The following is a 15,304-nucleotide window of genomic DNA, read 5'->3' on the forward strand; positions in this document are numbered from 1 at the left end:
CCTCAGCACAGATGGAACTGAGCTCGGATCTCCCTGCTGTCAGCAGTTGCAGAATAAAACCTGCCTTCACGGCTTTAACTGATGTCTGGCTGTGTTTATGTTGGACAATTCCTGCTCACCTTGCAGTTTCTGCCGTGGGTGTGGGGCTGGAGGCATTGAAAGGCATGCAGTCCTCACCAAGCGGTGGGGGGAGCCCCAGATCCCGGGAGGGAGTCACACACCCACGGTCTGGGCTGCTCTCCTCTGCCCCCCAACAGCTGTGCAGGCAGAAAGGAAGGAATCAGTGGGAAAGTCACTGAGTTGGGGAAGGAGCTGCCAGCCTCGAGCTGCTCAGACGTGGTCTAGAGAGCAGGGGATGCTCCCCAGGACTCCACCTGAACAGGGGGACAGATGCACCTCCCAGGAGGGTCTGGGAGGAGCTGCAGCATTCCATCCCAGCAACACTGGGAAGCCAGGGAAGGGCAAGCGAGCGGGGAAAGCAACCCCATGTCGCCACCCCCCACCCCCAACCCGGGGCCTTGGGGCCAGTGATCTTCAGCATCCCAGACCTGAGGCCCTAAAGGGGGAGTTGCAGGGACAGCAGGGGTCCCAGGGGTCCCTAGCTTCAGTTACAGCAGCAGGGGGGAGATGCCACGCAGCCTCACAAGTTGTCCCCAGGGCCAGGGCCTGACCTGCAGGGACCCAGGAAAGGCGACCCAAGAAGGTCCCCTCCTTGTATCATCCCCTTTATGCCCCTATGTCTTTCCAAGGGTCCCACTGTCTGCTGTCTTTCTCCCCACTCCCTTGACTTCTTGGGAGGGGCCCTTCTGATACCTGGGACGTTCCCTCCTCTTGAATCACTTCTGGGAACTCGGTGACAATTACAGGCACCCAGGTCCACTCCTGCCTCCCCGAGGACCTCTTGTCTCTTTACCTGCCTGTCCCCTATCACTGGTGTCCCTGAAGGCTCCTTCCCGGCCTTGTCTCACACTTCACTCCACCCTGTGGCCTCAGGGACCACATTATTTTATGCTGAAGACCGGCACCTCCTCCCACGCGACTGGACCTCACTGGACATCTCCATGTGGATGCCCGGGGCGCACCTGACTTGCCCGGAGACAAAGGGAACCATAGGCCACCATTTCCCCTCGGAAACCTGCTCCTCTGTGGCCCCTCACGGAGCCTGGCCAGCCGCCAGGACCAGAGACCCCTGCTCCATCGCTCCCCACAGGGCCCCCAGCCCGGAGCCATCCACAGCCCACGGGCCGGTTACCTTCAGCTCTAACCAGACCTTCCACCAGCCCCTCGCCTCCGTCCTCCCACAGGCACCCTATTAAGAGGCCTCCTGTCCATGGAACACCCTACAGAGATCATCCTAGAAATCAAATAGGGTCATGTCACTCCCCTGCCTTAAAACCCTTTCGTGGTTTTGCACTGCCTTTTGGATCAATGCAAGCTCCTCAGAGAGTGTCCAGGCCCTTGATGGTCTAGTCCCTCATTTGTCCCCAAGCCTCCGCACCCCCAAACCTCTTACACTGCCCCCCACCCCCTGCCCGTGAACTGCACTCCCCAGCCCTGGAGGGCCAGTCCTTCCTGCTCATTGGGTTCCAGCCCCCTGCCGGTGGCTGGTCACTGCCCGGGAGCAGGCAGGTGGGTGCATTCAGGTATTCAGGAATGAGGCAGGCCACACTCTGGAGATCTGGAGACCTGCTTTATTGCCCAGGCTCAGGGGCTGCGTGCTCTGTATCTGGGGTACAGAGGAGTCGGGGTCAGAGATCTGCTGGAACATTGCTGTGTCTTCCTTCTGCCAGGACAGATTCTGGGCAGAAGCCGGGGTGGCCGTACCTTCTCCTCCAGGTCACAGGAGAATGTCATTTTCAGTGTCCACGATCCAGACCTGCAGCTCCACGCCTCCATCCCCGTGTCCCCCGATCTACCCACTGAGCACGTGGGAACTGGGCGGACAGGGGCACGGCAGCCAGCAAACTCGGCCTCAGCCAGGACCTGGCCACCTTCACGAGCCACTGGACGCAATCAGATTCTCAGGACCACCCAGGCTCAACATCCCCCACTCCAGGAGGCCCGCAGAGGTCAGGACAGGAAGGGAGTCTGAAAGGGGGCGTGGCGGGACGTCAAAGGGAGGCCCGAGCCAGAGTTCTGAGCAACAGGCCAAGCCCAGAACCAAGAAATTTATGTGAGACGCATCGCAACTGACCACTGTTCCAAAGATAATGCCCACTAAACGGAACGCGCATCCCATAAATACAGTCAATAAATATTCAAGATTGGCGTCTTCCCCCGGGGGCAATGCGGCAGGGCTGGGGGGTGCGGGGTGCCTGAGTTCTCAGCTGCAAATTTCCTGGGAGGAGGGCACAGGTGGGGGTCCTGGGTTTCCTCTGGTCTGGTGCCTGCACGTTCTGCCTTCCAGACCTCGTCCGCTGGCGCTCCGCCACCCTCCCCTTCCCAGCGCAGAGCCCAGGCCACTCTGGGGCGGACAGGTCTGGTGCAGGCCTCGGGGCCAGCACGGGCCCAGAGGGCCACAGGGGCACCCAAAGCTCACCCACGCCTGTTTCTCTTCAGCCTCTCTGACTCCAGGTGACCTAGTTGCTGCCACTGGCGGGAGGGGGCTCTGAGACCCACTCCCCTGCCATCCAGTGAGGGACTCCAGGCCTGGGGCCGGGCTCAGACAGCTCCAGACAGCACGGAGCTTCCCCGCAGAGGAGGGACGGAGACAGGGGGGAGAGGATATTCTAAGGAGATAGAACTTTTGTAGCAAGCCCGTTTTAGTGACTTTAGGACGATAAAGAATCCTAAACATACTGGTTTCAATTCTGATCCAAATCACTATGCTGCTTTTTGCGTGTGAGTGTTTTTTCCGTTACTTCAACTTTTTAAGAAATTTCACATCTATCTGTGTCTGAAAATTAAAGAATTCCAGGAAAGGCCTTTGTGACACCCCGATCGGGTCTCTCCGTGTCACGGACAAGGAGGCCCCCGGAGGCAGAGATGCTACCCGGGGTCGCACATCAGGACCATGGCAGAGCTGATGGGAACCAGCGGACTCCCCGTCCGGGGCTTTCTCCCTGGTCCAGCCCGACCTGGGCTTGGCGCATCCGGGCTGGACACCGCTTCTCCACAGGACAGGCTGCCTCGCTGGTAAAAGGCAAGTCCCACCCCCGTCAGCTCCTGCCCGAGGTCTCCTCGGGAGGAGCAGGGGGAGTCTGAGGGCTGGTATCCTCTGCTCCAGCCCGACTCAGCTCCGGGCTTCCCGAGGCCCAGACCAGATGGAGAAGGCAGGAGCTGCTAGAACCAGGCAGGTCCTGGGGGAGGAAGCCAGGGAGGGACCCAGATACAGCTGTGAGGGTGGGGACAAAGGGGTCGTCGGGGACAGGACAGCCAAAGTCATCCAGGGAGCTGGGGCACCTGAAAAGCACATCACATGAAGAGGTCACCTCCTGGCTGCGGAGACCCCCCCCCCCCCAACATCCTCCCTGGAGAACTTCCTTGTTCCTGCCTCCGCCTCGGCCACTCGGCCCACTTCAACGGTCCCTCTCTCCGGTCAGCGTCTCATGGCCCTGTGCCCCAACGCTCCCTCACCCAGAAGAGATGCTGCACCCCGCCCCCCTGTCTGCAGCGCCCGAACCCACCACCATGGCTCAGCCTCAGCTGTTGCCCGAGGACCCTGGTCTTCCCTCGGTCCCTGACGCCCTGTATGGCACCCCGCGGGGACAGTACCAGGCGCTCTGCGTCTTTGTCTTTTCTCGCCCAGTAAATGAGAGCCTGAGTCTAAGTACGAACTCTTAGGGCACCTGGGGGCTCAGGTCATGATTCCAGAGTCCTGGGGTCGAGTCCCGCATCAGGCTCCCTGCTACTCCTCCCTCGGCCTCCCCCACCCCCCGGTCTGTGATCTCGCTCTCAAATAAAAAAACAGAATAAAAGAACGCGAACAGAAACTCTAATGACTGCCCTGCCAGCTCTTCTCCCACACCTCAGTCCCCTTTCCCACCCGCACGGCCTGGGCCCCCGGTACCTGCGGCCGAAGCGGCAGTGGTCACTCCCACAGGAAGCGGACGTACCAGATGGTCTCATTCTTCAGCTGCGGCCCGAAAAGGGGGTTCAGCTGGGCCAGGATAGTGATGAGCCAGCTGCCAGGGACAGCACAGCGAGGGTGAGCCGGGACGCGGCGGGACCCTGGCTCTGCCTCTGGTCACATGCCAACCCGGCCACGGGTTTTGTCATCAGCATCATCCCCGAGCTGATGTGTTGCCAACATAATTTCTAGGCCCAGCATTCTCTTAAGCTGCCCCCCTCCTCCACCTCTATGCCCTGCTCAGAAGCCAGCCTCCTTTCCCCAGATGTCCATTTGGTGTTTGTGATCGTGCACAGCCAGAGCATGGCCCGGTTCCCAGCCACCGCCCGCTCCGTCCCGGTCTCCGAGCCAGCGAACTGCAGCCCCTCCGAGGCCTTCCTTGGGACGGATGAGGACGTTCTGCCAATCCCCGAAGGCCCGAGGAACAGCACAACAGGTCTAGAGATGCTCTGTCTGGGGAGAACTGTGAAAACCGTACACTCCTGTGTATGTAAGGGCACATCTAGCAGTCATCATTATTTTTAACAAGTTTAATTTTTTTGTTGTTAATAGGAGGTCGAAAATTGTTAACATTAGATAAAGTGAAAGGAGAGAACCAGCTAATAGCAATAAATAGTTCGTGATCCAATTAGATAAAATAGGTTTGGTTTTGGGGTTTTTTTAAGATTTTATTTATTTATTTGACAGAGAGAGATCACAAGTAGGCGAAGAGGTAGGCAGAGAGAGGAGGAAGCAGGCTCCCTGCTGAACAGAGAGCTTGATGTGGGGCTCGATCCCAGGACCCTGGGATCATGACCTGAGCTGAAGGCAGAGGCTTTAACCCACTGAGCCACCCAGGCGCCCCTATAAAACAGGTTTTAACTAAAAAACATAACCCAAATCTGAAAGCAGATTTTTTTTTTTTTTTTGAAAGCAGATTTTTTTTAAGGGTGGGCCTTATGCTATGCATTTTGATGAATTTGGTAGTCTTGAGAAATTTTCTAGGCACTTTCGTTTATCGGTTTGTTATTCCATTTAATTTAAAACAGTCTGTCACCTTTCGAAGAATCAGTAGCTCATCGCTCTTACCTGTCCTGTTTTGACTGTTCGGAATTCAGAACACCCCAGCTATGTCAAGCCTGACCCACAAAAAGAGTGGCTGAGACCCAGGATGATGGGAAGCCACACAGGCTTCATGTGGCTTGAGTGCTCACGGGAGGGGCTTCCCTCAAAACCAGAACTTGGCCTTATTCCCTGGGTTGGCAGGTAGGATGATTTAAACATGCAGCAAGGTGACGTGAGAGGCCTGGGTGGAAGGAGAGGTGTCCTTTCTTCTAATGGGGGAGGGGCTATGGTGAATGGCAGTTTTAGGAAGAGAACATCTGAACATTCGGGACCTGAACGCTGACTCCCTCACCCTGTCCAGGTCCTTGGATCCCCTGGAACTCTTCTTCGACATCCCCAGGGCCCCCCTGTCCCAAGTTAGAAGACTACCGCCCCATCTGGTGGTTCAAAACCGGCTGTGTCGCAGACACCCAGGAGCAAGGATTAAAAATACGGACTCCAAAGTGCAGACCTTTGCAAACTGTGATTGAGTGGGTCTAGGGCATGGGGCTAAAAGCTGCATTTTACACTCTCTCCAGGAGATTCTGATGCCCGGACCCAGCTGGCCCACTGCAGCCTACGGACCAGACAAAGCCTATTCAGGTGACGCATTTGGAAGTGGACCCCGGGGCCCACGATTTCCAGCCCATCGCTCTCTCTGCTGTCCCCAACCGCCTTCTCTCCCAGGCTTTATGGACTCAGCCTTTAAGAAGTGGAATCTGGGGACGCCTGGGTGGCTCAGTTGGTTAAGCAGCTGCCCTCAGCTCAGGTCATGATCCCAGCATCCTGGGATCGAGTCCCACATTGGGCTCCTTGTTCAGCAGGGAGCCTGCCTCTCCCTCTGCCTCTGCCTGCCTTTCTGTCTGCCTGTGCTCGCTCTCTCGCCCACTTTCTCTGATAAATAAAGAAAATCTTAAAAAAAAAAAAAAAAAGAAGTGGAATCTGTCACCACCAGGACAGAGGGGAGAGGGGGACGAGGGGGAGGAGGGACGACTGTGAGCCGGGGAGCAGTACTCACAAGAGGTAACAGCAGACCGCGGTGGCCACCAGCATGGTGATGATCACTCTGCAATGGAAGAGACAGGCAGGTCAGGATGGGGGGAACCAGCACCCTCCAAAGGCCTGGCCGGGGCCAGAGAAAGAGCTCCTGGGGTTGGCCCCTTTCCTGCCCCTTCCCGATGCCACTGAACACAGGAGGCTGAGTTCTATTCAGGATGAGAATTGTTAAGACAGAAGATAAAAACTCCAAGGGTCACCTCAGGGGAAACACGTCTTGCCCCCCATCCAAGTTGTGTTACGAACTCCCTTCATCTCCTTCTCCACACCCACTCTTTCTCCATCTTCGTGTTACACCCCCAGCCCGTCCCCCCCAGCTGCATTGGTAGCATCCCACCATGCAGCCAGACTTCATGGGGCACCGGCATGGAAAACAGAAGCTGGCAGGAGGCAAGGGGCTCGTGAGTCATTTCTGAGGCAGCGTTAGTGGTTATAAAGGGAGCAGGGACTAGCTACCTGTGTCCACACAAAGAGGACTGGAGACAGAGGCTTAAAATGCAGCAGGAGAGACTTCGGTTGGACAGAACTCACCAGGGTTTGCAGGAGAGGTGAGAGACTAAAGTGGTTCACAAAGTCATGTGGTGGGACCCTGGGCCCTGCAGATCTTGAAGACCAGAGACCGCGCCCATATGTCCAAGCAGCCTCCAGCCAAAGCTTAACCTAATCCAGACCAGACCCCAGGACCCCTGGTCTAAAGCACCTGAAAGTGCCAGAAAATTACATTTGATCCATTCCTTCCACATTACTAAGCCTCGTAGATCTACAGTGACGAAGGAGACAATTCATCCAGAGGAACTTGTAATCAAGAGGAGACAGCACTTCCTAACCAAGGGTAAAATGATGTAGACGCTGATAAACGGTGCAACCGATACAGAAATCTGCTAGGGGCCCTTCAAAAAACAGTAATACCGGCTAAAAATTATTCAATACATAACACGTGCGACGGGCTGGTAAGGGTTTTGCAAGCATTATCTCGGGTAACCCTCACCGCAGCCTTAGAAGGCAGGTATCAGCATCATTTTACCTATGAAGGAAGCGAGGCTTGAAGGGGTAACACTCGCTCAAGGTCACTGCCGGCGAGGGGTAGGCAAACCGTACCAGACGCCAGCCTCGGCCTCTAGCATCACTGGCTGGGAGGGGGCCGCCGCCGCCCGGGGAGGGGTCCGCAGGGAGGCCGGGCCCGCGCGCCATCCTTACCCGCGGTTGGGTCCTTTGGGCACGAACCAGGGCCCGGCGATGCCGATGAGACCCCAGAACGTGGTGAAGATGATGACCGGGAGGGCGAAGGAATGAGCCGTCATGGCCGGGCGCGGGTTGCCCAGGCTGGGGTGCAGCGCCGAACTGCAGACGCTCGGGTGCGCGGGGTCCCAGACGGGCGGTGGGCGCCGAGCATGCGCAGCAGGACCCGGCGGCCCACGGGAGCGCGCGCAGTCGGCCCCGCGCAGGCGCGAGCGCGTCTCTCGGGCGGGGGCGGGCCTTCCGAGCCGCCGGGTTTAGGTAGCTTGGATCAGCTTCTGATCCGCTCTGACCCGCGGGATTTACAGGGCAGAGACGTGTGTCCAAATAAACTCAGCTTTATTCAGGTAGCAAAATGCTGAGAATTAAAATGGTTTTTTAAACCTCGTTTGCCCCTCATTGAAACCAGAAGAGGAGAGGACCTCCCCTTGCCAAACGCCCTGAGCATCCCTTGCTGACCGACACCTGCGCCAGGCAATTGGCCCATCTTCACACTGTCTTGCCGAATACTTAGCACCCTAGGAACTCCACATGTGCTTGAGAGAGAAGCAGAGGTCGGGAGTAGATTACACTAAGGTGTCTGGCAAGGACGGGGGGTGGGTGGGGGGTGGGGGCTGAGGTCCCTCCCTCCTGCCCCGTCTCTATGGCTACTGGAATCAACCATCGGTTATACTGCGGATTAATTCAGAACGTCAGACGCTGTGGGCAGCAGCTATGGGGTGGGGGTAGGGATGGGGGGAATGCCAGGATCAGAGGGGATGCTATGAAGATTACAGGAGGGGAAGGAGGGTGGGGGCGTAGCTAGGACTCTGGCAGCGCCTCACCCCTTCTATTCCCCATGCCCTTCAGTTCGCTCTCTTGCAAGGCAAAAATAGGATGGCTCTCCAACAAGGGCATCTCCAGGCCCTGGGTTTAAAATGCAGGGAGTGTCTTGAAACAAAACAGAGCTCAGGCTGGTGCTCACCGTGTGTCAGTCCTGGGTCCTGCACAAAAAGGTGGGTAGTCGTCTTCGCCATTAGCTAGCACGCCTGCACCCCACGAGAAATGTGGATAGTGCAAATCTCTATGACAAACAGTGTTTTTAGTCGCCTCCTCCAAGGGGCCCAACCTTCTCAAAAGCTGGCAGTGCGGTCTTCCTTAGTACATGGATGTGGAGGCCAGATGCTTCCCTACCTGGCCTCCACCTCCGTGCCTAGAGCGGCACAGGGCATTGTGTGTGTGGAACTCACAACACTGCTGGAGGGACTGGCCTCGTGCTCTGAGGATTCTTAAAGAATGGAAGAGGCTATGGGGAGGAGGCTTGCCAGAAAGTCACCTCAATTTGGAATCTAGGAATAGGGTGTAGGGTGACAACCCCCACTTTGAAGGGTCTTTCTCTCTTCCATCCCACCAACTCAACACCCACAACACCTAGCCTTGGGCAGATCCCTGAACTCCCCATAGAACCTTATGTGGATGGGGGAGGGAGGGCCGGGCTCCTATCTCCATGGGGTGGCCACAGCTGCAGCTGCAGGGGCCCGTGGTATACCTCAGACCACGGGACTGGGAGAGAGACATTTCCACAGGCTAAATCAAAGGCAGAGAGTGAGGGCGAATTCAAGCCCACGGCTGAAAACAGAAAGGTGAGGGCACTAAGGCTAAGTGCTAAGGGTGGGGGGCAGGAAGGGAGAGTCGGAAACATCAGGTACTGGGGGACACTGGATCCCAGCACCACCCTAGGACTGGGAGGAGGACAGACTGCTGGCTGAGGGCCAGACACCTTGTACTTGGAGCACAGGACAGGGACGCCAGGTGCGAGGCTGGGACGCAGCACCACTTCTGGCCTGTCTGAAACTCGAAAAGTGGGGTGTGTGTGTGAAGAAGCTTTTCCCTCTAACCAACCCATTTCCCACCCATGGTTGGGAAGGCAGGACCTGGGCCCCACATCTTCCCCACCAGGTGAGCAGCTTCAGATCCTGCCCCTAAAATGAAGCTGCCCTGGAGGGGAAAGTGCTTTACTTCTGGGAGACAGGGGAGATGGGGTGGGGGTCCTCAAGTTTGAGTTGGGCCCACAAGGTTCCTAGAGGATCCTGTGGACAATGGACCATCCGTGAGCCCCAGTCCCACGGATCTGATCAGGCATGTATGGGGGGCCATATTTAACAAGCACCCCTAGTGATTCCTAGGCTGGGACCCAGCGCAACTTTGGGAAGAGTGGCACACTTAGGGAGCTCATCTTCCCACAGTAAGGACGTTGGTACCAAGGGACAAGGACAAGGGCTGAAGGCAGCTAAGTCCGTTCTATGCCACCTGATGTCTGTCTTTATGGGAGCTGGAGGCACCGCCTGCAGCCCAGGAGCCAGCTGGCACTTGGATTCTCTGCTGCCATGTCACGGAGAGGGAAATTGAGGCACAGAAAAGAGGAAGGGATCAATTATGATTGAACCTCTGCCTGCAGCAGAGCTGGGGCTGGACCGTAAGCCTCCCCGGGGCAAGCGTGAACGTGTCCGCCCCTCTAGAGCCCGGGTTCACGTCCAGCACTGGTGCAGGTCACACAGAAGGGCTGCCACCGCTGAGAGGAAGCAGCTCACCCCCAGAAAGACTTTCCTCCGTGGTCCTGGGGCTACAGGAAGGCGGCCTCTCTTGAGGGTTTTGTGTAGAGGGTTTTGCTTGGCTCATCCTAAGGGAGGCCCTGGAGGAGGGGGAGGAATTCTCTGCTGTGTCTCCCGTCTGCAGTGGAGGCTTCCCTGTGTCTGCCATGGAGCCGGGGTGATAGATCCCAGAGCCAGGCCAGTTGTCCCCAGAGCCTGGTCACCCTCCGCCGGTCCCCAGGCACCTCCTCCGTGCCACCGCCTCCCTGGAATGCTCCCGCCCCATCCTGGGGGGCTGAGGGGCTCCTTTTAGCCCTTACCCCCAATAGTCTCTCCCATTTCAGAGAAGTCCTCTTGCCCCCAGAACATGGGGTGACCTCTTTCCTGATAGGATCATTTCCTGAAGCACCTTGCAGATGAATCTGAGATGGGAACCTTTCTGCCTGTTTCAGTGCTGTGGGGTCACCGCTGCTTCAAGGGGGGCCTTGGTAAACAGGCTTCTGCTCCTGATTACCCTGCGTCTCTGGGAGATGGGCTTAACCGGCTTGTCACTGCCCACTTCCTGGTACTTACAGAGTCCCCGCAAAGGAAGATTCTAGAGCAGCCTAGATTCTACAGAGAGCCTGTCACCACGATCCCAAGGGGCAGGGCAGCAGGGGGGTCTCCAAGGCAATCCCAAGGAGTCCTATGGGAGCTCTCTGTCAGGACAGCTCAGGGGCCTCTTGGCTGGTGTGGGGGTGTGGGGGTACAGGAATCTGTCAGGAGGGTCCACAGTGCAGTCCTTCGGGATCTCCGCTGGCTCCCTGTAGGCTGGAATGGGTGGCTTCTGGGTCACAGCCTCCTCCATAAAGAGTGGCCCCGTCCTCTCCTTCCTGAGCCCTGCTCCTTGTGCGAGAGGAAAGAGAACCCACAGTCACCCCGAGGGGAGAACAGACTGGATGACGATTCCCTTCCCATGTCAGCTGTACCCCAAGGTATGCTCGGTGAGGACCGCACGCAGAGCAGGCTAGAGAGGGGACAGCGGCTGCCCTCGGCAGGCCGGCTCTAGTCCTGCTCTGGTCTCTCTCACCCTGGGGCGTCGGTCACACCCAGGGCGACTCTGTCCTCCCGGGGACACATGGCAATGCCTGGAGACACTTCTGATCACTACAGCTGGGTGATTGCTCTGGGGACCCAGTGGGTGTACAGGGTGCAGGTCAGGGAAGCTGAAGATCCCACCAGGCACAGGCGAGGTACCACGGCAAGGAGTGATCCGGCCCTCAGTGCCGACAGGGCAGAGGTTGAGAACCCAGCCTAGGAAGGAGGGCCTTATCCTATCCAACTGGGTGGTGTCCTCTATTTGCTTCAGGGGTACCAAGCCCTCTACGCCAGTGAGAACACACCCGAGAAGGTCTTTCTCTTTCACCCCCACAGGACTGGATGCGGGGAGCAGCTCACGCAGCGAATGCGTGCGTGGAGGACGCGCCGCCTGCCTCCCCACCCCGGCCCCCCGTCTCTTCTCTCCACTTTGAGCCTGGGCCCCTCGCCTTGCCCAGCAATGGGGCCGGGGCACCCTGCTTCCTGAGGAGCCTCTGTCAATCCTGAGACCCGGTCCCCTGCTGACCACAGACCCGGCAGCAGCCCACGAGAGCACAAGCGCTGGAAGGTTTCCAGAAATAAGAAAGTGTCAAGGAAGAAACTTCACTGCTGTTGCTGGGAAATAAAACGTGAACAGCCTGGAGAGCCTCTTTGGTTTTCCAGGACTACTTGGACTGAGGAAAATGTCTTGCCTCAGATCCAGTAACTCCCCTGCCACAGAGAGTAGTTTCCCCTCCAGCCAGGTCCGACGCCGGCCCTCCAGCCTAGCGCTCTGGGGGGACAGTGAGGCCCGCTCGTCAAGGACGCCTCCCCACCCGGCAAGCCCCAGGCCTCTCCGCAACCTGGCCACCGCACTGACTTCTTCCTTCCCGAAAGAGTCTACCCAGCCCTGTGGAGAACGTGCTCTCGCTGCCCTCGCCTGTCCCCTGCTCTGTGCTCCGGTTATGTGGGGCAGTGGGCTGGACCTCCACAGGGTGCCACTGGCATCCCCTGCCAGATGCTATGTCCTCGGCCGGAGAAACACCAAAGCACAAGGTGAGCTGGCCCGAGGTCACCAGCAGTGAGCAGAGCCAGAATCTGAGCCTGGGGCAGACGGGCTAGGAAGATACACACTCCAAGCCGGACGCCCTGCCGGTTGGGGTGTGTGTGTGTGTGTGTGTGTGTGCACACGCGCGTGCCCCGACTCCCTCTCTGGATTAGAAGCTGAGGGCACGGGTCACCTCTGGAGCACCCACTGGGGACACTCAAGACCAAGCCTCAGGTGACAGCTGCCATTGCCAGACTGTCCCAGACTGCAAGGTCAGCGTGGGATCACGAAGCTCAGACTGGCTTCCCTTGCTCTCCTGCACCGGGAGACCCTGTCACTGGTGCTTACGGGGCGGCACTTGGGCGCACACATAGACGTGGCTGAACCGCCGGCCCGAGGAGGTCAGGTACCAGTGCTGGATGGCAGGCTGTGGGTCGTACTCCGTGACGGCCACCCCGTTCACCGCTGTCATCATGAGCATGTTGATCACCTCACTGGAGAGCTTGGTCCTCTCATCGGTCCTGATCTGGGTCATGGCACTGAAGCCCCGCTCGCAGCAGGCAGTGGACACGGGCACGCTGACCACGATGGCCAAGAGCCTGCTCAGCAGCGGGAAGCGGCAGCCCTGCGCCAGGGCGTTCTTACAGAGCATGAAGAACGGGAGCTTCCTGCCCAGGGCTTTCAGGCCCAGCCACTCCTCCAGGAGCGCCTCCTTGCTGTATCCTGTGGGGAGCGAGAGCTCGCGAAGGACCTGGCAAGGGCCAGAATATCCTCGGTCCCGAAACTGGCCAGTTCCAGCCCACTTGGCCAGGCTACAGTGTCAAACACCTCCATGTTCTTGAGCTGCGGGGCCCGGGCCATGTCAAACCTTCGCTGGAGGTACTCGATCCCCGTGACCATCACCTTCTCCCGGTCCGCCCCGAAGCGCTGCCCCGCCCCCTCCTGTCTGTCCAGGCAGATGCCGTGCAGCCACCCCTCTCGGGAGCCGGCGTTGAACTCGTCCTCCTTGGGACCCGCCTGGTGTCGCAGGGCCTCCAGGGCTGCGTAGGCCCGTCCCAGCGCCGAGTTCACCTCTGTGATCGGCACCATCTCCTTCTGGCACACCTCCGACAGGGGCCTGTAGATGCTCAGGAAGTCCAAAAGGAAGTGGCAGAACTTGACGAAGTGGAAGCTCTTCATCAGCTTCAGCAGGCCCTTGGCCCTGGGCCCCGTCTGGCCCCCAGCTTCCGCCACAGGCTGGAGGTGCCCAGCCAGGGCCGGCCAGCTCACGACAAGCGTGTTGAGCGTGCGCCTCCTGCTGGCCACCCAGCACACGGCGTTCAGGTCCTTGAGACGGAGGATCTCCTGCTCCAGGGGCCCCGCGCCCTCCTGCAGCTCCCTCAGCCTCTTGCTCCAGGACTGACAGAACTTGAAAATCTTACGAATGTGCCGGTCACACTTCTTCACCAGATCGATGCCCCCACACGCGTTCAACACGGCCAGGTGCAGCTGGTGGGCGACACAGTGGACGGGCAGCAGCTGGGGGATGACCTCTTGGAACTTTTCCACCACTTTTCAGCACAGCGGAGCCGTCGGTTCCCAGGCCCACCACCCAGCCAGGCTTCTGGAAGGGGATGTCCAACTCATCCAGGGCAGAGATCACGGTCTCGAAGTAGCCGTCCACCGTCTCACTGTAGAGAGGGGCTAAGGTGATGTACGACTCTTTCACCTCCGTCCCCTTAAAGTAGCGGAGATAAATCCCCAGACAGGCCTGGTCCGAGGCGTCCGCGCAGCGGTCCAGCAGCACGCTCGTCGCTCGTCGCTCGTGCACGGCGAGTTTCGGACGTCCTCGAGGATCTCCTTCCTTAGGGTCTCGGAGATGTACTGGATGAGCTGCGTGCGGGCTGTGCGATTCCGGTACTTGCCCCGAATCATGGTCCCGGTGCTCTGGAGGACTTGCAGGATCTTCTCGAAGTCGTTCAGGGGCCGCGAGTGGTACGCGATGGAGTAGGCAGCGTTGAAGAGGTAGCCCATGCTCGCCATCAGGTCACCGGACATCTCCGGGACCAGAGCGGCGGGAGGCGCGTCCTCGGTGATTTCGACAGTGTTGACACAGAGCTGGTGTGCTTTGCTGACCTCGTGGTATTTTAAAGTCTCCACTTTAAAAGGCCCCGTGTAACCTTGGACTAACCGTGACGACTGGTCGTGGAGACTCCGTCTTTCTTTGCAAGCTGAGCAGAAGAGCTTGGTCTCCTTTGGGTCGATTACTAACCATGGGAACTGCCCAAACCATGACCTCTGAATGGAACGGGGTCTGTACGTTCTCTTGATCATCCCAGGGCCATCTGCTCCGACTGCACAAAGGCTGGAATTGCAGTAGGAGCTACGTGTCTCCAGAGGAGCTGCTGGAGGCACGGGAGAGTCTATGGGCAAAGCTTGTGTGTCCGCCTCTCTTCTGGCCCCCATCTCCTTCTTCCCTTTGCAACAAATAAAAATGAGCTTGGTTTTGCTGCCCAAAACTCTGCAGCCTCCCCTCAGTGAAGACATCCCAATTTACTGAGTGTCCCTCATGCAGAGTTGAGTGTGATTTATCTACCTTTCTAGAGATCATCTGTGACTTCTCTTTAAACCCTTCCGCACTATCATCTGTGCAAGTCAGCCTGCTCCCGGGGACATGTGTGCTATCCTTGTGGGCTCTCCGTCTCTACCCCCGCAGCCCCCCTGTGATCATGTGACATCAGCAGCTCATAAGCTTAATCAGCCACCTTGGCCATAGCTGCTACTGGATGAACAGGTGACTTTAATCCTCTTCTGAGGCAGCAAAAAAATGAGGTTAAACATCTGTAAGTCTCATGAGCCTTAGAAAGGATTCTACGCAGCAGCAGCAAGCCAGTAAGCCCCGACTAAGAGACGCAGAACAGCGAGCTCGCACAGACCAGTGGAACTAGCCCTGGAAACCGGAGGAGGAGGGAAGAAGGGCAGCTCCCAGGCCCGAGGGTCACAGAGCTCCTTGCAACCAGGCCTCCCGCATGAGCCCCCGTGAGCTCCACCATGGGTCCTGTGAGCACATCTGCTCATCAAAGGGCCCCCTTTGTCCCGCACTGTTCCTGTTCCCCTACTTGACACTCGGAGGGCAGAGGTAGTCTCTTGCTCGTCTTTGCCCAGCAGAGCCTGACACAAGGCCCGGTGTGCCACAGGAGCGGGGCA

The 15,304-nt window shown here is 58.2% G+C and overlaps 2 protein-coding genes across 3 annotated transcripts in view; both read right to left on the bottom strand.

The window, feature by feature from the left end:
* Nucleotides 1-1,677: 1,677 nt before the first annotated feature.
* Nucleotides 1,678-7,636, bottom strand: ATP6V0E2 (ATPase H+ transporting V0 subunit e2). The gene is made up of 4 exons (XM_082693588.1): nucleotides 7,406-7,636; nucleotides 6,171-6,218; nucleotides 4,010-4,124; nucleotides 1,678-3,402 (listed from the first exon to the last, which is right to left on the bottom strand). Exons 1-3 carry the CDS (start codon nucleotides 7,507-7,509, stop codon nucleotides 4,031-4,033), a joined length of 246 nt encoding a protein of 81 aa, XP_082549714.1. The 5' UTR covers nucleotides 7,510-7,636; the 3' UTR covers nucleotides 1,678-3,402; nucleotides 4,010-4,030.
* A 141-nt stretch (nucleotides 7,637-7,777) lies between these two features.
* ZNF862 (zinc finger protein 862) overlaps nucleotides 7,778-15,304 on the bottom strand; it is a 33,970-nt gene continuing 26,443 nt past the window's right edge. The window contains exons 1-2 of one of the 2 annotated variants that reach the window (XM_082693587.1): nucleotides 12,947-13,896; nucleotides 7,778-10,899 (exon numbers count right to left, since the gene is read on the bottom strand). In XM_082693587.1, coding sequence (XP_082549713.1) covers nucleotides 10,846-10,899; nucleotides 12,947-13,297 — 405 coding nt within the window. In that variant the 5' untranslated portion in view covers nucleotides 13,298-13,896 and the 3' untranslated portion in view covers nucleotides 7,778-10,845. Of the gene's footprint in view, nucleotides 10,900-11,485; nucleotides 14,575-15,304 lie in introns of those variants that run through there. The other variant, XM_082693586.1, reaches the window with a different exon arrangement.

Source organism: Mustela nivalis (assembly GCF_964662115.1).
Source record: "Mustela nivalis genome assembly, chromosome: 12".
NCBI lineage: Eukaryota > Metazoa > Chordata > Mammalia > Carnivora > Mustelidae > Mustela > Mustela nivalis.